This window comes from Schistocerca gregaria, chromosome 1 (genome assembly GCF_023897955.1).
Source record: "Schistocerca gregaria isolate iqSchGreg1 chromosome 1, iqSchGreg1.2, whole genome shotgun sequence".
NCBI lineage: Eukaryota > Metazoa > Arthropoda > Insecta > Orthoptera > Acrididae > Schistocerca > Schistocerca gregaria.
The window spans coordinates 161,679,157-161,705,334 of NC_064920.1; the positions used below are offsets into that span (position 1 = coordinate 161,679,157).

The 26,178-nt window shown below is 42.0% G+C and overlaps 1 protein-coding gene across 2 annotated transcripts in view; it reads left to right on the forward strand.

Annotated features, from left to right (window-relative positions):
• The first annotated feature begins 1,805 nt into the window (after positions 1 to 1,805).
• LOC126335679 (gamma-butyrobetaine dioxygenase-like) overlaps positions 1,806 to 26,178 on the forward strand; it is a 111,650-nt gene continuing 87,277 nt past the window's right edge. The window contains exons 1-2 of one of the 2 annotated variants that reach the window (XM_049999137.1): positions 1,806 to 1,931; positions 2,762 to 2,841. In XM_049999137.1, the coding sequence (XP_049855094.1) occupies positions 2,774 to 2,841 (68 nt within the window). In that variant the 5' untranslated portion in view covers positions 1,806 to 1,931; positions 2,762 to 2,773. The remainder of the gene's footprint in view (positions 1,932 to 2,761; positions 2,842 to 26,178) is intronic. The other variant, XM_049999152.1, reaches the window with a different exon arrangement.

The window sequence follows — 26,178 nt, forward strand, 5'->3', positions numbered from 1 at the left end:
CTGTAATAATGGCCTTGATATGACTGGTCACTGAGTCAAACATAGCTTGGATGGCATGTACAGGTACAGCTGCTCATCCAGCTTCAACACGATTCTACAGTTCATCAGGAGTACTGACTGGCTTATTGTGACGAGCCAGTTGTTCAGCCACCATTTACCAGACGTTTTCAGTGGGTGCGAGAGCTGGAGAATGTTCTGGCCAGGGCAGTAGTCGAACACTTTTTGTATCCAGAAAGGCCCGTACAGGACATGGAACATGCGGTAGTGCATTACCCTGCTGAAATGTAGGGTTTCGCAGGGATTGAATGAAGGGTGGAGCCACGGGTCGTAACACATCTGAAATGTAACGTGCACTGTTCAAAGTGCCATCAATGCAAACTAGAGGTGACCGTGATGTGTAAGCAATGGCACCCCATACCATCACGCCGGGTGATACGCCTGTTTGGCGAAGACGAAGACACCCTTTCAATGTGCGTTCACCGCGATATCGCCAAACATGGATGTGACCATCATGATTCTGTAAACAGAACCTGGATCCATCCGAAAAAAATGACGTTTTGACATTCGTGCACCCAGGTTTGTCATTGAGTGCACCATCGCATTCACTCCTGTCTGTGGCGCAGCTTCAAGGGTAACCGCAGCCATGGTCTCCGAACTGATATCCCATGCTGCTGCAAACGTCGTCGAACTGTTGGTGCAAATGGTTGTTATCTTGCAAACGTCCCCATCTATTGACTTAGGGATCGAGATGTGGCTGCACGATCCGTTACAGCCATGCGAATAAGATGGCTGTCATCTCGACTGCTAGCGATACGAGGCCGTTGGGATCCAGCACGGCGTTCTGTATTACCCTCCTGAACCCACCAATTCCACATTCTGCTTACAATCATTGGATTTCGACCAACGCGAGCAGCAATGTCGCAATATGATAAACCGCAATCGCGATAGGCTACAATCCGACCTTTATGAAAGTCAGAAACGTGATGGTACGTATTTCTGCCCCTTACACGAGACATCACAACAACATTTCACCAGACAACGCCAGTCAACTGCTGTTTGGTTGGAAACTTTCCTAATGTCAGCACATTGTAGGTCTCGCCACCGGCGCCAACCTTGTGTGAATGCTCTGAAAAGCTAATTATTAGCGTACCATAGCATCTTTTTCTTGTCAGTTAAATTTCGTGTCTGTAGCACGTCATCTTCGTGGTGCAGGAATTTTAATGGCGACACCAGACGCACAGCCGAAGGCCATGCTAGAAATGTGCCTCATGGGTAAAGAGGCATCCAACATTATAGGGTAAGATTGCTAGGCTTACAGTTGTTGTCAAAAAGAAAATTGAACTCTCAGTTTGGAAGTGTCTATATGAAAACTGTGTTCACCAGAGATTTGAAAAAATTCATAAGTTGTATGAAGAAATATCACAGGATGGCGTCATTCTACGTATCTAGAGAGAAGAAGCAAGAGAAACGTAGTTCTGAAAGTGATGCAATGAGAACGAGGTCAAGGAAGTGACTTTCACCGTCCTCTAATGCAAGCCGGGACATGTGACTGCATGAACTGCCAGGGGATATTTCATGAGTCATCCTCTGTTGTGCAAGACCACCAGTGACCTTGGTAGGTCCCCACCCCTCAACATCTTCACTGGAGTCTATTATTACAACTCCAGCGAATCCGTGATGCCCATTAAGTGACGTCACCACTCAGCGTTCGCCAAGGTTAGCTGCTTCTGCAGTAGGTCAGCACGTGCCAAACAGGCTTGGATATGTTCCAATGGCGTCTCCAGACCCCAATACGTATAAAAAGGGTAGTACGTCTTTTCTAGTTACAGTGGATGCAGACTCTGTTCGATGTGTAGCTGCATTTTGTCAGTGCTTGTTAACAGATCTTTACGTATTGGAATATTGTGTGTGTGAAGAGAAATTTTCTGAAGGTGAGAAGACGCATTTACACACATATTTTAAGACATCGAATATATATCTATTGTCTGATATTAGGACTAAGTTGGAATGTATGCTCGGTCTTATTGTAAGTGTATTTGATGTTCAATCATGTAAGAGTAGAATTCAGCATTAATATATATTACAAAGTACGATGCTGAACCGTTTACAAATTGTAATGAGTCTGCCATGACTTTTAATGTTCGATTACGTAGGTGTTCTAAACGTATCAAGAAGTTCGATTACACCGACCCTTCTTTGGATAGTCATTGATCGCGTGTGAAGTTTATTGAGAAGTATTGGAAGGAACGTCGTGGATTGTTGCATTGATTTGTTGTATTCCGATTGGACTAAAGAAGCATACAATGCGTCCTTTCATTCAACAAAGCTGAGGAAACCTCAATTGTATTTGTTTGGTGACAGAAATATAGGGAAGTCGACGTTGATTGAAAAAGGTGTTAGGTCATAAACAGGAAGTGTATGTGTCTTATTGTTCCGAATTTTGATTTGGAGGGTATAATCCATCTATTCATTCTGTTATTTTGTTGAAGAATTTGAGTGGTTTAGATGGAATCCTTTTGCAGGTATTTTGAAGAGAATTGTTGAAGGTAAGCTGGTAACAATGAATGTTAAAAATAAAACCAGCCTAACAATTACTCATTTGGGTCTCGTTATATTTGTGTCAAAAGAAATGGCTATTGGTGATGTGGCATTGTTGTCTCCATTAAATATTGTCCATGCTAATTGCCGTAGCCGGCATTGTATGTTTGTTAAGGATAAGACTGACACTTCATTGTCCCCGTGTGTTTACATTTTTTGTTAGTTACATGTATGGATGTCGTTGTACCCCCTCCCTTGGTCATGGGCTGCAATAGAGGTCAACAACTTGTCTTTAAATCGCAGGTAAAACTTTGCTCCAAATCTTTTTCATTTATTAAGTGAATGTACTTTTTGTTTATTTTAAATTAGTTCTCAGAAACCTTTATTTTTTCAACATCTCATCACAGAGTTTCTTTGATTTCCGCAGATTTACCATTCTGACACTAAAATGTTCTACCCATGAAATGCATTCCTGAATTTGTCTTTTTTCTAAGAATTTTTATTTAAGACATTATTTTTAAGTAACATTTCTCTATATGTATGTATGTATAAAGGCCTGAAGATGAACAGAACATGTTCGAAACGCGTTGCATTATGTTAGATAAAGCATAAAATAAAAAGTGACTGGTAGCAGTAACTTGAAATAAATAATCATCCCACACAGTCAAAGTTCACAACATAGCCATTATGGCTGAAAATAAATAGTTTGAGTTACTTCAAGTAGTGTGTAAGTCCAGGGGACCGATGACCTCAGCAGTTTGGTCCCTTAAGACTTCATACACACACAAAGTGGGACTTTCATACATTTTCTTGGCCAAAAAGTGGGACAATTTTTATTTCTCGATAATATCACTTTTAATGCTAACATTTCTTCTTCCTCTGCAAATATAGCCTTCGCTGGTGTGTGTGTGTGTGTGTGTGTGTGTGTGTGTGTGTGTGTGTGTGTGTGTGTGTGTGTGTACAAAACCAAACAAATAATGGAAAGACTGGAAAGAATACATTTCAAATTTTCTGAAATTTACTTATTATGAAATGTAACATTTATAACACAGAATGTAGAAAGACACACAGTAACAATTACTACAAAAAAAAGTTCTTAGCGACCACAAGGAATTTATGGTTTTGTCGATTCCCCACTGCAATCATATTTTTTCGAAGATGAAACTTCATCCAGCAACTCAGGTTTGCCTAATAGGTATGAATAGAAGTCAGCACAAGTGTATTTACTGAAGTTTAAACAGGTCAGTAAAATACACTTAACGCTCCTCACCGTAAATCTGTTCCTGTCATCTGTCCACTGTGACGATAGTAAGCTGAAAACTCTTTCAACATTTGCATTGTGGGCAGGGAGTGAAAAGAATTACTGCGCTATATTAAGCGATTCTCTGAACTGTTCATTAAACTGGAAAGATCTGAATAACCTACACCATTTTTCATGTGCCATCAACTGATTCAATTGTTCACTGTCTGTTTCCACTTGTTGTTTTACAAATGACTGTATATGAAATATTTCATCAAATACGAGGCTGTCATTTAATAGAATGCCATTTTCATTTAGCCACATTAAAGTATTTTCATCTGCTGACCATTCTGGTGATTCTGTGAGCATCATTCATGAGAATACAGAAAACTCAGCTATTTTTTCTAACCATGAGCGTAAATAGTCTACTGAAGCATCATAAAACATTGATACTGCTATGTCAAATTTCTTAACAGACTGGTCATCACAATCATTCAGCAGTATTTTTACACTTAATGGTACAAAATGTTCATGTTTCCTTGAATTTAGACTTGTCAAAGCTTTATTTAAGACTGCTAATACTTCACATATGGAATTATTCTCTTTCTCAATGCTCAGAATGGATTGTTGGAAAACACTCCTTTGTGAATGTTCAAAAACTAAATAACATTCAATTATAGGATCACTGAAAAAACTCTAAGATTGCAAGGCACTTTGAGTTAGACTGTGAGAAAAATTAAGATTTCAAAGGTTCATGCATTTTCAAGATCCTTTCTATGGTTGGCAACAATGAAAGCCACCTTGTTTTGGAAAAGAAAAGTAAATTTTTGTAAGTGACACCAACAAATTCAGAGAATTCAGTGAGTTCTGCAACACGAATAGAAAAAATATGAAAATGTTTGTACAACTTCATGACCATACAGTCAATGTCAACGAGTAAAACATCACAAGCACTTTGAAGTGTGTTATGAACAACATGTGCTGAACAACCTATGTCAACAATGTTAGAGTTTTTTAATTTTTCTTTCAGATGTGTGAAAACATTATTACCGTCTTTCATTATCCCCCAAAATTACAGTTAGTATTGTCTGCACCAAATGCAACACACTTGGAGATGATACTGTATGACTATATAACATGAGAAAGATAATTGGAAATTGTTTCGGACTTTTCGTTGTGCAATTCATCAAGATCAAGCAATTTCGTCTGCAGTCCACCCTCACTTACAGAAAAATACGGAACTATCACAGGAAAAATTTTCTGATGCCCATAGTTGCCAGCATCAGTAGATATTGAAAAGTTTTTTGCAGTGTTTACAGCAGCTATTACCTGTTTCTGGGAATGCGGAGCTATAACATTGTTGATAATTGCGTCCCACTTTGTTCTTCCGCACGAAACATTTTCTGCAATCTTAGAATCAGGATTTTTTTTATTTAGTTGAACACTGCATCACTAGAATGACAGATTTGGTGGTGTTTAACAACGTGGAATGACAGGATTCCTTCTGCTGCAGCTATGTTTTTCTGTTCCTGTGTATTTGAAGTTAAAAAATATCTCGTCATTTTTTGCGTGGAACCTGCCGATCGAAGATTCTGCCTGTGTTTCTCTGATTCCATATCATGCTTGAGATCTGCAGCACCATCATGAGACACAGTTCCATTTTGCTTTAACAGTCATTAACTGCAGCAGTGAAGCAAGGAAATTTCCTATGAAGCTCTTCCGAAAACTTTGATTTTCGTTTCGGCATCGCCACGACTTGCTTCACGAAACTGATACTGAGTGCTGACAACAATGGCAAGCAAAAGCAAAGAAAATAAGATTACGCAACAATTACAGTGCTTAAGCTGAACATTATCAGGGGGTACCTACGTACGGAATGTCAGTTTAAATTGATAGTTTATAAAATCGATACTCAGAAAATATTTTAACTACTTTGCAAATGTCTGAAAATAATCCTTGAAAATCGGGACATATTGCATGCCTTAAAAAAAAGTCGGGACAAATTTTTGAGCCTCAAAAAACGGGACAATCCCGATTAATCGGGACGTATGGTCACCCTAGGCAGAAAACATAAACCCAGCGGCTGACGGCTGTCACTGAAGTATGTATTGTTCTTGACAATAGGAAAACAATAACGAAACTAAACAGCAATGCTGTATAGATACAAATAAGTTAGAAATATGATGTACTAATGAAAAAAGAAAGAGAGCTTATATGGTGAAAAACGAAACACTGCTCAGTGACAAAAAAAGTTCAGTACAAAGGTAATATTTTTCGGACGGCCGATACTATCACTGTCCATAACTGCGGTGCAGGAGCAGGAGCTCCCCGCAACAACCCTGCCACAGGATGGCGCGCGCGAGAAACTGTGCCACAAACACAACGCCACGTGACCAGCGCTAGAGCATGGCTGCGGTAGCCAATAAAACAATGACGTTTCGTGGCAGCCCGCGCGTTGGGCAGCTAGGATTTCCTGTCTGCGGCTGCCGTCAGAACACGTCGGATTGCACGGCAACCAGCTGGCTCAGCGCAGCCTGTTGTGAGCAAGGTGTCTCTTGGAGAACATAAGTGGCTGTCTGCAGTACCCGTGGACTTGTCGAAGTGGCCAGACCTTGTCGGCATTCCGAGACAAAATTCGCGATGACTCTCGACTGCTTGTAGGACCTAGGGGAATTTCCAGTTCTAGAGGGACGTACAGTGTGTCTTCCAATATATATTTCTTTAAAGTGACATTATCAAGTGTTTCCTGAAAGCAGGTTAGACAATAACAGTGGAATACGTAACAAGTGATATAACTGTATAAAAATCCATATTTGTAATGCTTACTTACAAATGTTATAAATTGCCCAAGATGGCCTACTGTAGTATTAAAACACAGTATTAGAGTCGATATTTCTGGCAGAGCCTAACGCTTTGTTTCATTACTGAGTACACCGTTTTGACTGAATGACAGTTGACTAAGTGTCAAATTGTCTTGGTCAAAGAAACTCCTGTTGCATGCAGGTGACATTTTTCTTGTCTTTGGACTCAGTGTCTGGTAGGATAGGAAAGGTTAGGAGCAATTTATTTTCTTCTATGATATCCATTCTGTTACTTTTTCCTATTTTGTGTAAAATTTCGAGGTTGTCTTCGATTTTCAAAGGGTGGCCTGTGTCTTCAGTGTGAGTTGCTACTGCTGATTTGTTACATTTATCAGGCCTGTAGCAGTCTAAATGTTCTTTGAATCGGGTTCTGAAATTTCTGCCTGTTTGGCAGATATAATTTTATTACATTGGCTGCAGGTAATTTTGTAAATGTCAGATGCATCAAGACTTCTATCTGGTGGTTTTATATTGTGAATAAGCTTCCTACTTACGTTGTTGTTGGTGCTGAAGCTGATTTTTAGCTTCTATGTTTTTGAATAGACTTGCTAATTTTTACATCTTTACAGTACCCGTCTCTCTTAGTATACAATGAAGTTCCCTGTTCACAAACAGTAACAAACCTCTCGATAATATTCGCTGCATCCATAAGTATAGCAGTCCAGCTAGTCATTGACGTTGTTTAAAGTACATTTTAGTGGGTAAACATACAGCTTTGTACGTGAAATTAACACATGACCAACTCTTAAGTTGTGTAATTTTGCCTCAATTCAGAATTAATACAATACAGTGCAAATACTTATTGCACTCGCTCAATTAACCAGTAAGGTTTGAAGCAATATTTATGATGTACATATCATCAGTCATGTAAATCCTGTTATATGTGGTGGAGCATTACTTAGGAATAAGTGCAAATAATTCTTAGACAATGTGTCTAATAGCGTACTTTAAGACGACAGTATGTCATCTTAGGCAGTACAAATATGGATTTTTATACCTTTATATCGCTTGTTATGTATTTCACTATTATTGTCTAACCTGCTTTCCGAAAACACTTGATAATGGCACTTTGAAACCGAAATCATGATTGTGTAAGTGTAAATGTAACACTGCAGATAAACAGTCCAATGGTGGTAAGGACCTTAAAGAAATGTTATGACTGTGGCCCCACATTATGAAAAAAATTATTCAAAAATATAACCACCTGTTTCTCACACATATTTACATAAAACACATACTTACACAGGGTGGCCCACTCGAAAGAGGCTCCACAAATATGTACTTAAATTACACTTAAAGGCTTTGCATAAATATGAGGAAATGAAGATAATATACCTTGATCATTGGGAAATAAAGATGAATCACTAAATGATTTGTTCCTGTAGCCCTCGTCACTTAGGCCACCCAGAGGAAAAAGTCAGGTGGTGTTAAATTAGGGGACCCTGGGGGCCACGATCCTTTCGAACTCACTCAGCTAGGGAAAAATGATTTGACCTCAGCCATGGTTGGTTGTGGCATGTGGCACCGTCCTGTTGGTACCAGCCGAACGTAAATTCTTCATCGTCCAACTGGTTCACAAATTCCCGAAATATTTGGATGTAAACTGCACTTGTCACAGTAGAGTCGAAAAACATTGGTCCCATGATGCCCCTCTGTGATGTTGCACAGGTCACGCCAATCTTTTATGAATTGTGGGGTTGTTCGTCTAGTGCATGTAATTTTCATTAGTCTACACTACAAATGTGTGTTTTGAGAGTTTACATAGCCAGAAAGGAGGAACTACGCCTCAACACTGAAGCGTACTGCAATATTCCTGGCTCCTAAGCAACAAATTGCTGAAACCAAAGGCAAAATGTAATGTGTTTATCTTTGTTATTGGCATTAAGGGGAAATTTACTATCTTTTCGTTCAAAAATCGATTTTCAATTGCATTTTTGTATCCATAAAAGTGTTTAGAATCCATCCCTGAAACATTTTTTTTGTTATTCGCGGTTGAACAAAAAAATGCACCTGCCTGAAATCGGCCTTTTTCACGCACCAGGACTAGTTATTGTACCGGTGCTTGGGAGGAAACACAAAATTCAAATGAAAGTTTGAACGAGTGTGTTTGGGAGTTAGCCCCCAAGCATTTGCATTCTGGTGGGAAGACTGTGGAGATTGCGACTTTCCTGGCAGTGAGCAGCTTCAGCGAAGGGTATTCAGCAATTCTGAAGACCATGACAACGATGGATGTCACCCTGGGACTCTATTCGATGCAGTTCACCAAGCATTCGGACGACCACCGGATTCAAGCGGCCGAAAACCGCTTGTCACCCGCCTTACGAGCGGCTCTGCTGCAGCGCAGGATGGCCCAGATCGAGTAGAACGCCATGAGCAAGAGGAAGGACTAGTTTATGGACTCGGAATAGCAGATTGAACGTACGTTGCATAATATTGCATTTATATGTAGTCAAAACTTCAAACGCGGTTTTCTCGAAATGACGTTTTCTTTATCGCGCGTTATGGTTACTTCAAATCTACTGAACCGATTGGCATGATTATTTGTTTCTGACGAAGCTAACTAAACTGCCTAGGAGTTGTACCGCTTTTATTCCGATCCATCAACTATAAATATTTTTATTTGGCCGACGAAGTCGGAAAAACGATGAAAATACCCTATTTCTTTTTTCAAATGGTCGCCATTTTGTTTACTATAATCAAAATAACTTAAGCGAGGTGCAACTCTTAAAGAATCTTATGCCCTTCGCTAACGTCAACTCAATTTTGATTTCAGACGAGCCGGCTGACCTGTGACATACCACGCGTGGAAGTCTATATCCAAATTTTGTTTTGTTCCGACGGCAGTTCCGCCTTTGCTCTTCGACATTTCCTGTCAAAAAAAATTCCAGTTTGTATGGGAAATATCAATAAACATTTTGACTAAATTTGACATTGGTATCTAAAACACATCCCGAGTAAAAATTCTCAAAGAACATGCTTTTCTCGTGCCAAATAAAGTAAACCTCCCCTTAAGTTCCTAAACAACTGTAAACCTGAATGGGGCTGCCTTTTTTGCAGTTCTGTGTCATGTGCTCCGTAACATTCCACATTCCTGAGATAAAAGTCGAACAGACTTTGCAGGAGAGGCCAACAATCATTGTTTCACGTCAGTCACTTTTTATTTCAATGATGGCAACCGTGCCCCGCTGTGAAGATCCATCTTGTTCACTTTTTGTATAGCACATCAAGGCGGTATATGCCGGTTAGCAAGCCGTGCAACAAAAATTCGCAGACATGTCTTGGTTCAAATGGCTCTGAGCACTACTTCATCAAGAGAAGTGACTGGCGTATTGTGATGACCCAGTTGCTCGGCCACCATTGACCAGACGTTTTCAATTGGTGAGACATCTGGAGAATGTGCTGGCCAGGGCAGCAGTCGAACATTTTATGTATCCGGAAAGGCCCTACAGGATCTGCAACATGCGGTCGTTCATTATCCTGCTCAACTGTAGGGTTTCGCAGGGATCGAATGAAGGGTAGTGCCAAGGGTCGTAACACATCTGAAATGTAACGTCCACTGTTCAAAGTACAGTCAGTGCGAACAAGAGGTGACCGAGACGTGTAAGCAATGGCATACTGGGTCATACGCCAATATGGCGATGACGAATACACGCTTCCAATTTGCGTTCACCGCGATGTCGCCAAACACTCAGGCGTGATGCTGTAAATAGAACCTGGATTCATCCGAAAAAATGTTTTGCCATTCGTGCACCAAGGTTCGCCATTGAGTACACCATCGCGGGCGCTCCTGTCTGTTATGCAGCGTCAAGGGTAACTGCAGCCATGGCCTCCGAGCTGATAATTCATGCTGCTGCAAACCTCGTCGAACTGTTGGTGCAGATGGTTGTTGTCTTGCAAACGTCTACATCTGCTGACTCAGGGATTGAGACGTGGCTGCACGATCTATTACAGCCTTGCGGATAAGATGCCTGTCATCTCGACTGCTAGTGATACGAAGCCGTTGGGATCCAGCACGGCGTTTTGTATTACCCTCCTCAACCCACCGATTCCATATTCTGCTAACAGTCATTGGATCTCGACCAACGCGGGCAGTAATGTCGCGATACAATAAACCGCAATCGCGATAGTCTACAATCCGACCTTCATCAAATTCGGAAATGTGATGGTACGTATTTCTCCTCCTTACACGAGGCATCACAACAACGTTTCACTAGGCAACGCCGGTCAGCTGCTGTTTGTGTATGAGAAATCGGTTGGAAACTTTCCTCATGTCAGCACTTTGTAGGTGTCGCCACCGGCGCGAGCCTTGTGTGAATGCTCTGAAAAGCTAATCATTTGCATATCACAGCGTCTTCTTCCTGTCGGCTAAATTTCGCGTCTGTAGCACGTCATCTACGTGGTGTAGCAATTTTAATGGCCGGTAGTGTAGAAAACATAGAAAATCGACAGCTAAAAAGAAATTCTAATTCTAAATGTATTCGAACGCTTGATGAGCCCATTAGTGCAGAAAGTTGTGACTAAGTTGTGCAGCGTCTGTTTCTTTGCGCGCGTAGCAAGTGAGCGAATGAGTGAAGTGCAAGCTGCGTCCTTCCTCGTGCGCCTGCATAGCGAGTGACGTAACCTATACATAGAGTGACACAGGAATGCAAGTGACTGCGCAGCAGTAACTACGAGCATTTGATGTAGAAAACGTTTTCAAGAAAACTGAAGTTTTATTAGAGTATAAAATACGTAAAAATCTGTTGCTGTTGTGGTCTTCAGTCCAAAAACTGGTTTGATGCAGCTCTCCATGCTATCCTGTCCTGTGCAATACCTCCTCATCTCCGAGTAACTACTACAACCCACACCATTCTGAATCTACTTACTGAACCTATCTCTTGTTCTCCCTCTTCAATTGTTACCCTCCGATTCAATCCAGTACTAAATTGGTGATCCCTTAATGCCTCAAAGTGTCTTACCAACCGATCACTTCTTCTAGTCAGGTTGTATCACAAATTTCTCTTTTCCCCAGTTTTATTCAGTACCTCCTCTTAAGTTACATGATCTACCCATCTAATCTTCAGCATTCTTCTGTAGAACCTCATCTCCAAAGGCTTCTTTTCTCTTCTTGTCTAAACTGTTTATCGTCCAAATTTCACTTCCATGCATGGTTACACTCCATACAAATACTTTCAGAAAAAACTTCCTGACACTCAAATCTACACTCGATGTTAATAAATTTCTCTTCATCAGAAACGCTTTTCTCGCCATTGCCAGTCACGGTTGCAAAATACTAACACGAATCCTTTACAGAAGAAGGGAAAAGCGGTAGAAGCCGACATCGGGGAAGATCAGTTTGGGTTCTGGAGAAATGTAGGAACATGCGAAACAATACTGACCTTACGACTTCTCATAGAAAATAGGTTAAAGAGATACAAACCTACGTTTATAACATTTTTAGACTTAGAGAAACATTTTGACAGTGCTGACTGGAATTTCCTCTTTCAAATTCTAAAGGTGGCAGGGGTAAAATTCAATGAGCGAAAGGTTATTTACGATTTGTACAGAAACCAGATGGTAATTATAAGAGTCGAGGTGCAGGAAAGGGAAGCAGTGGTCGAGAAGGGAGTGAGGCAGGGTTGTAGCCTATCTCCAATGTTATTCAATCTGTATTTTGAACAAGCAGTAGAGAGAACGAAAGAAAAATTTGGAGTAGGAATTGAAGTCCAGAGAGAATAAATAAAAACTCGGAGGTTTGCTGCTAGAGACAGCAAAGGACTTGGTAGATCAGTTGAATGGAAAGGAGGATGTAAGATGAACTTAAGTAAAAGCAAAACGAGAATAATGGAATGTAGATGAAATAAATCAGGTGCTGCTGAGGGACTTAGGTTACGAAATGAGACGCTTAAAGTAGTAGATGGTAAGCAAAATAACTGAAGATGGCCTAAGTCATATATTATGTAGACTGGCAAAGGCAAGAAAAGCGTTTCTGAAGAAGAGAAGTTTGTTAACATCGGGTATAGATTTAAGTGTCAGGAAGTCGTTTCTGAAAGTATTTGTATGGAGTGTAGCCATGCATGCAAGTGAAACATGGACGATAAATAGTTTAGAGAAGAAGAGAATAGAAGCTTTCGAGATGTGGTATTGCAGAAGAATGCTAAAGATTATATGGGTAGATCACATAACTAATGAGGAGATACTGAACAGAATTGGGGAGAAGAGGAGTTTGTGGCACAACTTGACTAGAAGAAGGGATCGGTTGGTAGGACATAATGGCATCAATGGATCACCAATTTATTATTGGAGGGAAGCGTGGAGGGTAAAAATCGAGATGGGGACCAAGAGATGAATACACTACGCAGATTCAGAAGGATGTAGGTTGCAGTAGGTACTGGGAGATGAAGAAGCTTGCACAGGATAGAGACGCGGGGAGAGCTGCATCAAACCAGTCTCTGAAGACGACAACAACAACAACAACAATTTCCTTTCGCCTGCCTCATTTATTGCAATTTTATATTTTGTCCTTTCATCGTTTAATTTTAATATCTCTTGTGTTACCCAAGGATTTCTACTAGCCATCTGCTATGGCCAACAGTTTGAACATTTTCGATAAATGAGGGGTTTCTATGTTCACATTAAACTGGATTTTGAAATTATTCCGTATCTTAATAAATATTAGAGATACACTCATAAAAAGAGAGTACACATTTTTCTGGGACTCCCTGTACAATTATTCTTTCAATGCGGTCTTACGGAGCGGAATTGAATCTCACAGAATTTTCATTTTCCATAATCAGTGAATATTCTCTACTTCTTAAAGCTATGCCAGAGTCTTGTTGTAAACTTCGTGCGATAACCTCGAGAACAACCAGGCTGTATTTCCATGTTTCCTGTCTTTGCCTTCTAAACCTTGTTCCCTTGCTTTCCACTACGCAACCAGGTATTTTTATACTAAATATTACCAAATATTTGGGACTTCTAAGGTTTTTTAAAGAATCACTGAATCTATTAAGTAAAATAACTGTGAAGCAACTTTCGCTAAGTTCCCAGTTGAAATTTTAATACTGATACTATAATTTCCACGGCAAGCATGAATCCACTTCCTATACAAGCATTCCTCTTTTGGACACTTATAATATTTCACTAATGTATCTTTCGTTTTTCTATCGGTGTGGCTCCAGGTAGAGGAAAGCCTTTCTTAGTAGTGGCATAAGGAGAAGGGGGTGGGGGAAGGGGGAGGGGTGATGGCGGGCCCATCGCCCCCGCTGCCTTTTATTCACGGGACAGTTCCCCGTTCTCATTTGAGAGCAGGCTGGCAAGGGGTCCGTGCCTATTCCTCATTACAGATTTCGTCCAAATTTATGGTGTATGCAGGGTTTGCCCTGAAGTAAAAGTGAGATTAGTGGAAGCTCCAAATGGCCAAGAATTTAGAAAAAGGAAAGGAATTATTGGCGCCGACCGGGCCAGATGTGATCCGTTATGTTTGCCTAATTTCAAAGCAGCAATTGGCGCAGCGAAAAAGAGTACGGAACGGTAATACGACGGTCGCTGGTTCGCGTCTGCATGTGAAAACTCTTATTCTGCACATTTTCAGTTTTTTACGCTTCTTATATTGCAAATAAACCGGAATAATCGCCAGTATATTGCATTTATTAATATTTTCATAAAAGGTATCAAAAGGAAAAGCAAAAGAAATTTGGGATTAAAAATGAACTTCCAGGAAGGGTTTCTAATTTTTACACGAGAATTTCGTGTATAAAATTAGATTGTTTTATGATTTTATATTTGACTTACACTTAAACGCAGTGGAACCTGCTGTTCGCCTGCAGCTGCAGTGGGCTAGTCGAAGGTGAAAATGAAGCTAACGGAAGTCCTTATTTACGATTCCTGCTAGGAAAGTTACTTGCAGAATTCTCGTGGACGCTTTAAGTACAATTCTTTCTTGTAGATCATTAACATTCCCAATTTTTCTTTGCCATTCTTTTGTATGACTTTTATGAAGATATTAATAAATAAAATGTGTCGAGCATTTTTCGGTTTATTTTCAATGTAAGTAAAGTACAAATTGAAAATAAAAGATGTTGCACATAGGGGTTAGAACCCACGACCCTAGTGTTACCGCCGGTCTGAGTGACCGAGTTATTCTAGGCGCTACAGTCTGGAACCGCGCGACCGCTACGGTCGCAGGTTCGAATCCTGCCTCGGACATGGATGTTTGTGATGTCCGCAGGTTAGTTAGGTTTAAGTAGTTCTAAGTTCTAGGGGACAGATGACCTCAGATGTTAAGTCCCATAGTGCTCAGAGCCATTTTTGAACCTAGTGTTACCGTTCTGTTCACTTTCCACTGCGTCAACCGCTGCCTTGAAATTGCGCTACCATAAATGGTTCATCTCTCACCCCGACCCGCGCAAAAATCCTCTTTTATTCTAAACGCTTGGCTATCTGAAGTTCTCACCTCCAGCCAAGCCCTGCATATGCCATAAATTTGGCGAGATCGATGATTACTAGCACACGCGATCCCTTTGTGAGTGGACCTGGGGCCGTCCTGGAGGAACTGGAAGGAGTAAAACTTGCCGCCCCTATCCGGGACTGAACTCTGGCTCCCAAGCCCGGAGTCTAGTGCCCTGTCGGCTAAATCAGCACAGCCACACTTGGCATGTACTAATTTAATATTCTTATCTTTTAAGTGTGAGAATAATCAACCTTCAGCAAATATTGTGATTATGAAACGTTTGTGACACGATTAGTATTGTGTCTTGCCTTGTTCTTGGTCGTCGAGCAGACGCGCAAAACTATAGGCCTATATCTCTGACAACGATCCGTTGTAGAATTTTAGAACATGTTTTTTGCTCGCGTCTCATGTCATTACTGGAAACCCAGAATCTGCTGTCTAGGAGTCCACATGGATTCCGGAAACAGCGATCGTGTGAGACCCAACTCGCTTTATTTGTTCATGAGACCCAGAAAATATTAGATACAGGCTCCCAGGTAGATGCCGTTTTCCTTGACCTCCGGAAGGCGTTCGATACAGTTCCGCACTGTCGCCTCATAAACAAAGTAAGAGCTTACGGAATATCAGACCATCTGTGTGGCTGGATTGAAGAGTTTTTAGCAAACAGAACACAGCATGTTGTTCTGAATGGAGAGACGTCTACAGGCGGTAAAGTAACCTCTGGCGTGCCACAGTCGAGTGTTGCTTTTCAACATACATATAAATGACCTAGTAGATAGTGTCGATAGTTCCATGCGGCTTTTCGAGGATGATGCTGTAGTATACAGAGAAGTTGCAGCATTAGAAAATTACAGCGAAATGCAAAAAATGGTTCAAATGGCTCTGAGTACTATGGGACTCAACTGCTGTGGTCATTAGTCCCCTAGAACTTAGAACTACTTAAACCTAACTAACCTAAGGACATCACACACATCCATGCCCGAGGCAGGATTCGAACCTGCGACCGTAGCAGTCGCACGGTTCCGGACTGCGCGCCTAGAACCGCGAGACCACCGCGGCCGGCAGCGAAATGCAGGAAGATCTGCAGCGGATAGGCACTTGGTGCAGGGAGTGACAACTGACCCTTAACATAGACAAATGTAATGTATTGCGAATACATAGAAAGAAGGATCCTTTATAGTGTGGTTATATGAAAGTAGAAGAAACACGAGTTAGCAGTGACTTCTGTAAAATATCTGGGAATATGCGTACGGAACGATTCGAAGTGGAATGATCATATAAAATTAATTGTTGGTAAGGCGGATACCAGGTTGAGATTCATTGGGAGAGTCCTTAGAAAATGTAGTCCATCAACAGAGGAGGTGGCTTACAAAACACTCGTTCGACCTATACTTGAGTATTGCACATCAGTGTGGGGTCCGTACCAGGTCGGGTTGACAGAGAAGATCCAAAGAAGAGCGGCGCGTTTCGTCACAGGGTTATTTGGTAAGCGTGATAGCGTTACGGAGATGTTTAGCAAACTCAAGTGGCAGACTCTGCAAGAGAGGCGCTCTGCATCGCGGTGTAGCTTGCTCGCCAGGTTTAGAGAGGGCGCGTTTCTGGATGAGGTATCGAATATATTGCCTCCCTCTACTTGTACCTCCCGAGAAGATCACGAATGTAATATTAGAGAGATTCGAGCGCTCACGGAGGCTTTCTGGCAGTCGTTCTTCCCGCGAACCATACGCGACTGGAACAGGAAATGGAGGTAATGACAGTGGCACGTAAAGTACCCTCCGCCACACACCGTTTGGTAGCTTGCGAAGAATAAATGTAGATGCAGATGAAATTCCTTCTGGCATCACACATTCTCAAACTCGTCAAATGAGTTGTCACCAAAAATGCCAGTTTTAGAATCTTGATTCCTCTTCGACGAATTATTGCAGACGCCCATTGATGGAAGTTAATATGTCAGCTTTCGTTTAAATTCGTCAACGCTGTCATTGTCACCAATATGGCGCACTCTTCCTGTGGTGAAATACTTCTACATATTGCCAGTTACTTCCTCACTGTGGGAGATCTATCAGCTGAGTAACGTTGTGTGAGTGTGTGTGTGTGTGTGTGTGTGTGTGTGTGTTTGTGGTTTGAGGTTTTCGGCGGCTAAACAGCGTGGTCATCAGCGCCCAGACGCATAGAAACAGGAACACATGCGGTGAAGGGACGAAGGCGAACACCGAACAAGGAGAACGGCTAAAAGACACAGACCTGACGCAGTTCCAAATCCTCACATACAGAAGCAAAACAAGAGGAGCCGAAACGCACTAAGAAGGGAACGGAAACACAAGGAAAAGAGAACAGAAATCGAAGTGAAACAAGTAGGTAATCGTGACTGACGGACCTCTTACCTAACACCTGGGTGAGCCAGTCACCCAGCAGCACATTAAAATCCTCTCCCTAAAATCCGAGGCAACAAACTGGACAGGACACAAAACCGTAAGACCTTAACCACAGTCGTTGCGTCGTCTTCCAAAATAGAGGGCAAATCCGGTGGCAGGGAAACCGCCGCCCTCTGGTCAGAGAATAAAGGACAGTCAAGTAAAATGTGGCGGACAGTAATCTGGACGCCACAAGCTCTGCAGATTGGGGGGGTCCTCCCGCCGGAGTAAAAAACCATGCGTTAAGGGACTGTGCCCGATGCGGAGGCGAGTCAGGAGAACCTCACCCCGCCTGCATGACTGGTTGGACGTACGCCATGGCCGCGTGGTGGCCTTGACCAGACGCAGCTTATTTTCACCGCCGTCGTGTGGCATTCCAAGAACGCTGATTACAGCTCTCCTTGACATTGACAGGGTCGGCAATGACGGAACGAACGGATGCGGTTACACAGGTCTTAATATATCGATTTGTGAAGGTGGCGACCCGTAGCAAGCTGTCAGCCGTAGACCCGTATCAGCATAGGCATAAAAAAAGAGCGCTGGGAGTGTCGTCATTTACATGAAAGGACCAGTGGAGACACCGTCAGTGTTTACTGTTTACTGTACGAGTGACCAACTACACACACACACACACACACACACACACACACACACACACACACAGAGAGAGAGAGAGAGAGAGAGAGAGAGAGAGAGAAAATTCTCTTGAACTCACCGCTCTTTAACAGTCAAACAGCAGTATCATAACTCATCGGATTGCTTCCGACTGGAAGCTTTATTAAGAAACTCAATTAGCTTTAAATTGGAAGATATATAGTTAGGCTTGACTGTTATGAACGTCAATCGAAATTACGAATTGTTGTAACCACTGACATTTATTATACTTTCCACTATGCATGTCTGAGTATTACACTCCAGCATCAGGTGGATACTGGGCATGGATGTGTTGGATGTACGAATTTTTGTGGCCTACACCACTGACTTCCAGTAAGCGTAGGCCTCTTGGTCCAGGGGTAACATCTTTGATTAGTAATCAAAACGTCTTCAGTCCCGGGTTTGAACCACACCACTGCTTAAGTTTTGGATAAAAAACATCAGCAAGGCGGCCGAAGACTTACGGCATAAGAAGTCACCTCGTTCTGCCAAAAGCCACGTCGAAGAGGGCGGAAAGCGGACAGAGGTTCAGGACTCTCTCTTGCTCTATGGTGATGATGATGTTTTGTTTCTGGGGCGCTCAACTGCTCGGTTATCAGTGCTCGGACAAATGCCCAATATTTACTCAGACCAATGTCGTCACTTTCAGGAATGATGATGAAATGATAACACAAACACCCAGTCCCCAGGCGGAGCTCTTGCCCGACGTACTGCGAACAGTTGAGTGATAGGGTTCTTATTATCAGAATCGACAGCAAACCAACAGGGGCAACGACAGTTGAGGTATACATGCCGACGTCGCAAGCCGAAGATGAAGAGAGAGAGAGTCAGCATATGGTAACACTGACCGGGTAATTCAGTATGTAAAAGAAGACGTAAGTCATGGGGGACTGTAATGCGGTCGTTGGAGTAGTAGAAGAAAGGGTTACTGGGGAATACGGGCTTGGTACTAGGAATCAGAGAGGACAAAGACTAATAGAGTTCTGCTATAAATTTCAACTTGTAGTAGCGAATACCCTGTTCAAGAACCACAAGGGGAGGAGGTATATTCGGAAAAGGCCGGGAGTTATGCGAAGGTTCTAGTTAGCTACATAACGGTCAGATAGAGATTTCGAAATCAGATATTGGATTGTAAGGCATATCCAGGAGCAGATATAGACTCAGATCACAATTTAGTAGTGATGAAGAGTAGGCTGAAGTTTAAGACATTGGTCAGGAAGAATCAATACGCACAGAAGTGGGACACGGAATTACTAAGGAATGAAGAGATACGCTTGAAGTTCTCTAAGGCTATAGATTCTGCAATAAGGAACGGTCATCTCTAAAAAGGGCAATCACAGAATTTGGAAAGAAATACATAGGTACAAGGAAGGTAACTGCGAAGAAACCATGGTGAACAGAAGAAATATTTCAGTTGATCGAAAAAAGAAGGAAATACAGAAATGTTCAGGGAAATTCAGGAATATACAAATTCACGTTGCCGAGGAATGCAATAAACAGACGAAATGGCTGTATAAAACGTGTGAAGAAATCGAAAAAGAAATGATTGTCGGTAAGACTGACTCTGTATATAGAAAAATCAAAACAGCTTTCGGAGAAATTAAGGAAGGGTGGTAATATTAAAAGTACAATGGGAATTCCACTGTTAAATGCAGAGGAGAGAGTAAATAGGTGGAAAGACTACACTGAAGGTCTCACTGAGAGGGTAGACTTGTTCGATTACGTGATACAAGAAATACGGGATCCAGTACTGGAATCAGAATTTATAGAGCTGTGGAGGACCTAAGACCAAATAAGGCAGTAGGGACAGAAACATTCCATCAGAATTTCTAAAATCATTGGGGTAAGTGAAAAAAAAATGTTCAGGTTGGTGTGTAAAAGAAATCAACCACACGATTCCGAAGACTGCAAGACCTGACAAATGCGACAATTATCTCACAATCAGCTCAATAACTCATGCATTCGTGTTGCTGCGAAGAATCATGTACAGAACATCTGTTAGACGGCGATCAGTTTGACTTAAGGAAAGATAAAGGTCCAGAGAGGCAGTTTTGATGTTGCGGTTGAAAATCCACACTAAAGACAAATCAGGCATAGGATTTGTCGATCTGGAGAAAGCGCTCGACAACGTCGAATGGTGCAAGGTATTCGAAATTCTGAGGAAAATAGGCGTAATCAATAGGAAGAGACGCTTAATACACAACATGTACAAGAGCCAAAGGGGAATAATACGAGTAGAAGACCTAGAACGAAGTGCTCGGATTAAGAAGTGTGTAAGACAGGGATGTAGTCTTTCGTCGCTAAGCGGCAATGATGGAAATAAAAGAATCGTTCAAGGGTTATTGAGAAAAGTTCATGATAGTGTTGTTCTCATCAGAATCGACAGCAAAACCCACTTCGACAACTATAGTTCAGTTATATATCTCGACGTGCAAGCAGAAAATGAAAAGGTGGGTAAAATATATGAGGATATTGAACATTTAATTCAGAACGTAAAGGGAGATGAAAATATGAATATCTACACTACTGGCCATTAAAATTGCTACACAAAAGAATGCAGATAATAAACGGGTATTCATTGTACAAATATATTATACTAGAACTGACATGTGATTACATTTCCACGCAATGTGGGTGCATAGATCCTCAGAAATCAGTACCCAGAACAACCACCTCTGGCCGTAATAACGGCCTTGATACGCCTGGGCATTGAGTCAAACAGAGCTTGGATGGCGTGCACAGGTACAGCTGCCCATGCATCTTCAGCATGATACCACAGTTCATCAAGAGTAGTGACTGGCGTATTGTGACGAGCCAGTAGCTCGGCCACCATTGATCAGACGTTTTCAATTGGTGAGAGATCTCGAGAATGTGCTGGCCAGGGCAGCAGCCGAACATATTCTGTATCCAGAAAGGCCCGTACAGAACCTGCAACATGCGGTCGTGCATTATCCTGCTGAAATGTAGGGTTTCGCAGGGATCGAATAAAGGACAGAGCCAAGGGTCGTAACACATCTAAAATGTAACGTCCACTGTTCAAAGTGCCGCTTTGGTGGTATATATTCTGTCTATACGGGTTGTAGATCTGCTGTTGGGATACAGGAACATTAAAACATTCAGTCTTATTTTAACCCAAGTGTCTGTTAAGCCCATACTGTCTCCAAATATTTGCAACTCATCACAGAAGTTGTAATGTTTAGCTTGGTTTTCAGGTCGCAACACGCAATTACAGTCACCGTCTGTCAATAGTTCGACGATTTCTTCGTGTCTGTCACTTGTTCCGGTCGAAGCACAAATGTTAACAAGGAGAGTCATAAAGCTGTGCTGTAATTCGTTTACCATTTTCTAAGGCGGCTTGCGCTTTGCATCGTATGTTGTCTATGTGTAGGACCGTACGTGTTTATAATAGCGACGTGTCTCATTCATCTCCTGAAGATTTTTACCACAGAAGCGTCATTAACTGACATTTAAGTATAAGAAATCGTACTGAAGGTGAGGTACTGGCGATAAATCTTCAATGTACCATTGCTTTAAAGCGACATACTACAATAACACGCAAGTTTTCAAAGTTGTCGACTCCCATGGTCGACTTGCCAGTAAACCGAGCGAGTCAAAAACATCTCTCTTATAAGAGTTGAGGAACGTGAAGGGGAAGCATTGGTTGAGAAGGAAGTGATACATGGTTATAGTCTATCCCTGATGTTATTCAATGTGTGTATTGAGCAAGCTGTAAAGGAAAGCACGCACATATTTCGAGAGGAAATTAAAGTTCAGGGAGAAGAAACAAAAGCTTTGAGGCTAGCTGTTGACATTGTAATTCCGTCACAGACAAAATGACTTGAAAGAGCAAGTGAATGGAATGGATAGCGTCTTGACAAGATATTATAAGGCGAACATTAAGGGGAAGGGAATGTAATACAGTTAAGTCAGGTGTTGCTAAAGGAATTAGATTAGAAATGAGACGTAACCAGTAGTAGATGATTTTTGACATTATGGCAGCAAAATAACTGACGATGGCCGGAGTAGAGGCATTGAAAAACACAGACTGGGCATGGCACGAAAAAAATTTTCAAGAAGAATTTGTTAATGTCAAATATAAGTTTACTTGTTAGGATATGTTTTCGACGGTATTTGTCTGGAGTGTAGTCTTTAATGGAAGGGAAAAACGGACGGTAAGCAGGTCAGATAAGAAGAGAATAGAGGTTTTTAAAATGTGGCGCTACAAGAGAATGATGAAGATTACACTACGTGATCAAAAGTATCCGGATACCCCGAAAAAACATACGTTTTTCATATTAGGTGCATTGTGCTGCCACTTACTGCCAGGTACTCCATATCAGCAACCTCAGGAGCCAATAGACATCGTGAGAGAACAGAATGGGGCGCTCCGCGGAGCTCACGGTCTTCGAACGCGGTCAGATGATTGGGTGTCACTTGTGTCATACGTCTGTACGCGAGATTTCCACTCCTAAACATCACTAGGTCCACTGTTTCCGATGTGATAGCCAAGTGGAAACGCGAAGGAAAACGTAGAACACAAAAGCGTACAGGCCGACCTCATCCATTGACTGACAGAGACCGACAGTTGAAGACGGACGTAATGTGTAATAGGCAGACATCTATGCAGACCATCACACAGGAATTCCAAACTACATCCGGATCCACTGCAAGTAGTATTACAGTTAGGCGGGAGGTGAGAAAACTTGTATTTCATAGTCGAGCGCCTGCTCATAAACCAGAAATCACGCCGGTAAATGTCAAACGACGCCTCGCTTGGTGTAAGCAGCGTAAGCATTGGACGATTGAACAGTGGAAAAACATTGTGTGGAGTGAATAACCACGGTACACAATGTGGCGATCCGATGGCAGGGTGTGGGTATGGCGAATGCCCGGTGAACGTCATGTGCCAGCGTGTGTAGTGCCAATAGCGAAAGTCGGAGGTGGTGGTGTGGTCGTGATTTTCATGGAGGATGCTTGCACCCCTTGTTGATTTGCGTGGCACTATCACAGCACAGGACTACCTTTATGTTTTAAGAGCCTTCTTGCTTCCCAGTGTTGAAGAGCAATTCGGGGATGGGGATTTCATCATTCAACACGATCGAGCACCTGTTCATAATGCACGCCCTATGGTGAAGTGGTGACACGACAATAACATTCCTGTAATGGCCTGCACAGAGTCCTGAAAAGAATCTTATAGCCCACCTTTGAGATGTTTTGGAACGCAGACTTCGTGCCAGGCCTTACCGACCGACAACGACACTTCTCCTCAGTGCAGCACTCCGTGAAGACTGGGCTGCGATTCCCCAAGAAACCTTACAGCACCTGATTGAACGTATGCCTGCGAGAGTGGAAGCTGTCATCAGAGCTAAGGGTGGGCCAACATCATACTGAATTACAGCATTACCGATGGAGGGCGCCACGGGCTTGTAAGTCATTTTCAGCCAGGTGTCCGGATACATTTGATCACGTAGTGTAGATGGGTAGATCGACGAGGTATTGAATCAATTGTAGAAAAAAGAAACTTATGGCATAACTTGACTAAAAGAAGGGATTAGTCGATAGGACATATTGTGAGGCCTGAGGTAATGGTCAGATTGATAATGATGGGAAATTTGCGTAGGAGGAGGGAGGGGAGGGGGGTAAATATTGTAGAGGGAGACCAAGGAATGAATACAGGAAGCACATTGAAATGAATGTGAATTGCCGTAGTTGTTCGGAGATGAAAAGGTGGCACAACACGGATTAGCGTGGAGAGCTGCATCAAACCAGTCTTAGGACTAAAGACCACGACAACACCGATATACGTATGTGATGTAAACACACCGGTCGTGTTTACATCACATACAGTCCGAATACAGTGTTTGTGGAGTGCGTCGCAGTCAGCAGCGAACGTAAACAAACGAGAACTTCGACCGACCGATGGGTGAGGAGCGGAGCGGGGGAACAAGACACTCGAAGAGCTGGCAGGGATAGGAAAAACCGAGCGGTTAAAGCCGGTACCGGTATTTTAGCCCTGAATAACCAGTATTTTTACGTATGTCTGGTTGAGGTTCTTACAGATATTTTTTATTTTTTTACAAATAACCAAGCAAAAAATCCGAAATATCAATTAGCCATAGCAGTAGTGCTAACGCGTCATTCGCTTCAAAATATTAAAGATTTAGCTGCCGTTTCCATGAAATAATGAAAGAAGAAGGAAATTATGGTAATAGTAATAAATTAAAAACTTGAAAATGATTCATTCATAGAAGTCAATGGAAATAGAAAGTAGTTGATCTGCTGCCTGTGGTTACATAACATGCCTTCATCTGCTTGTAGCCCTTGAAAACAGACGAATTAACACAGAAACTGAGTTTTTTCAAACCCAGATTTCACCCTTTGCACAAATTATTCATAGTGCCCAAATAGTGGTGTGATCTCCGATAACAAAATAATTTTTGAGGAGTGTTTCAAAAAATTAGTCAAAAGGAGAATACCGGTGATTTTTTGTAGCATTTAACCACTTAGCCGGCCGGATTGACCGAGCAGTTCTAGGCGCTACAGTCCGGAACCGCGCGACCGCTACGGCCGCAGGTTCGAATCCTGCCTCGGGCATGGATGTGTGTGATGTCCTTAGGTTAGTTAGGTTTAAGTAGTTGTAAGTTCTATGGGACTAATGACCTCAGAAGTTAAGTCCCATAGTGCTTAGATCCATTTGAACCATTTAACCACTTAGTACTTTTTGAGAAGAGTAGTTAACGGTGGGTATACTGAGTCTTTTTGTGTGCCTGTTTAGATCAATAATTTGGTTCAAAATGGTTCAAATGGCTCTGAGCACTATGGGACTTCTGAGGTCATCAGTCCCCTAGAACTTAGAACTACTTAAACCTAACTAACCTAAGGACATCACACCCATCCATGCCGGAGGCAGGATTCGAACCTGCAATCGTAGGGGTCGCGCGGTTCCAGACTGAAGCGCGTAGAACCGCTCAGCCACACTGGCTGGCGTTCAATAATTTGATTCTACGTATTTTGAAACTGGGAGGAACAATATTTTTCAATCTGTGTTTGATTTATACGTTTATTAATCTACAGAAAATAATAGGGATCATCATCATCATTTCATCATAAGGATTAGCAAAGACGTTAATTATGAATGCCCGGTAAGGCGCAGACAAATGAAATAAAAACATTTGTTTATTGTTTCTACATGATTTTGTTTTTTACACACTCTCTTGTATGTAGAAGTTCTGTTAAGTAGTGCCGTGGGGAGGATGACGGGCTCCGAGTATTTTGTATCACACATGTTTGAAATAAGAAAGAAATCTGATACCAGTGTTAAGTATTTCTTATTCAATTGAAACCAGATAAGTAGGTTCAAAAAATGGTTCAAATGGCTCTGAGCACTATGGGACTTAACATCTGAGGTCATCAGTCCCCTAGAACTTAGAACTACTTAAAGCTAACTAACCTTAAGACATGACACACACCCATGCCCGAGGCAGGATTCGAACCTGCGACCGTAGCAGTCGTGCGGTTCCGGGCTGAGGCGCCTAGAACCTCTCGGCCACCGAGGCCGGCCCAGATAAGTAGGATGTTGTTCCACAAACGGCAGCCCTCCGGAACTTGAGAGCAGAGCCAGATACAGTGTTACTTAAATCGGCCAAAGATAATTCTACCGTTTCTGGCGTTAGGAACTTGCTTATTAATAATAGTGATGCTATAACTGTTGGTTGGTAATATTTACTGACAAAATGCAACCTAACGCTAGATTGCGTACTTACGCCTATCCTGTGCGGCTGTTTTTTAGTACGACTTTAAAAGAGAGAGAGAGAGAGAGAGAGAGAGAGAGAGAGAGAGAGAGAGAGAGAGAGAGAGTATTAATTGATCACCGATGCGTCGGTTCTCGATTGTGTTCAGGAGACGTACGGATTGATTACGCGAATAATTGCCCTTTTGACCCGGATTGCCTTCACGCAATCAGAATCTTCGATGAAAATATCTAAGGGACCCATTTGAATATAAAAGTGGAAATGAAAGCAAATGAGTGGAATTTCGTAA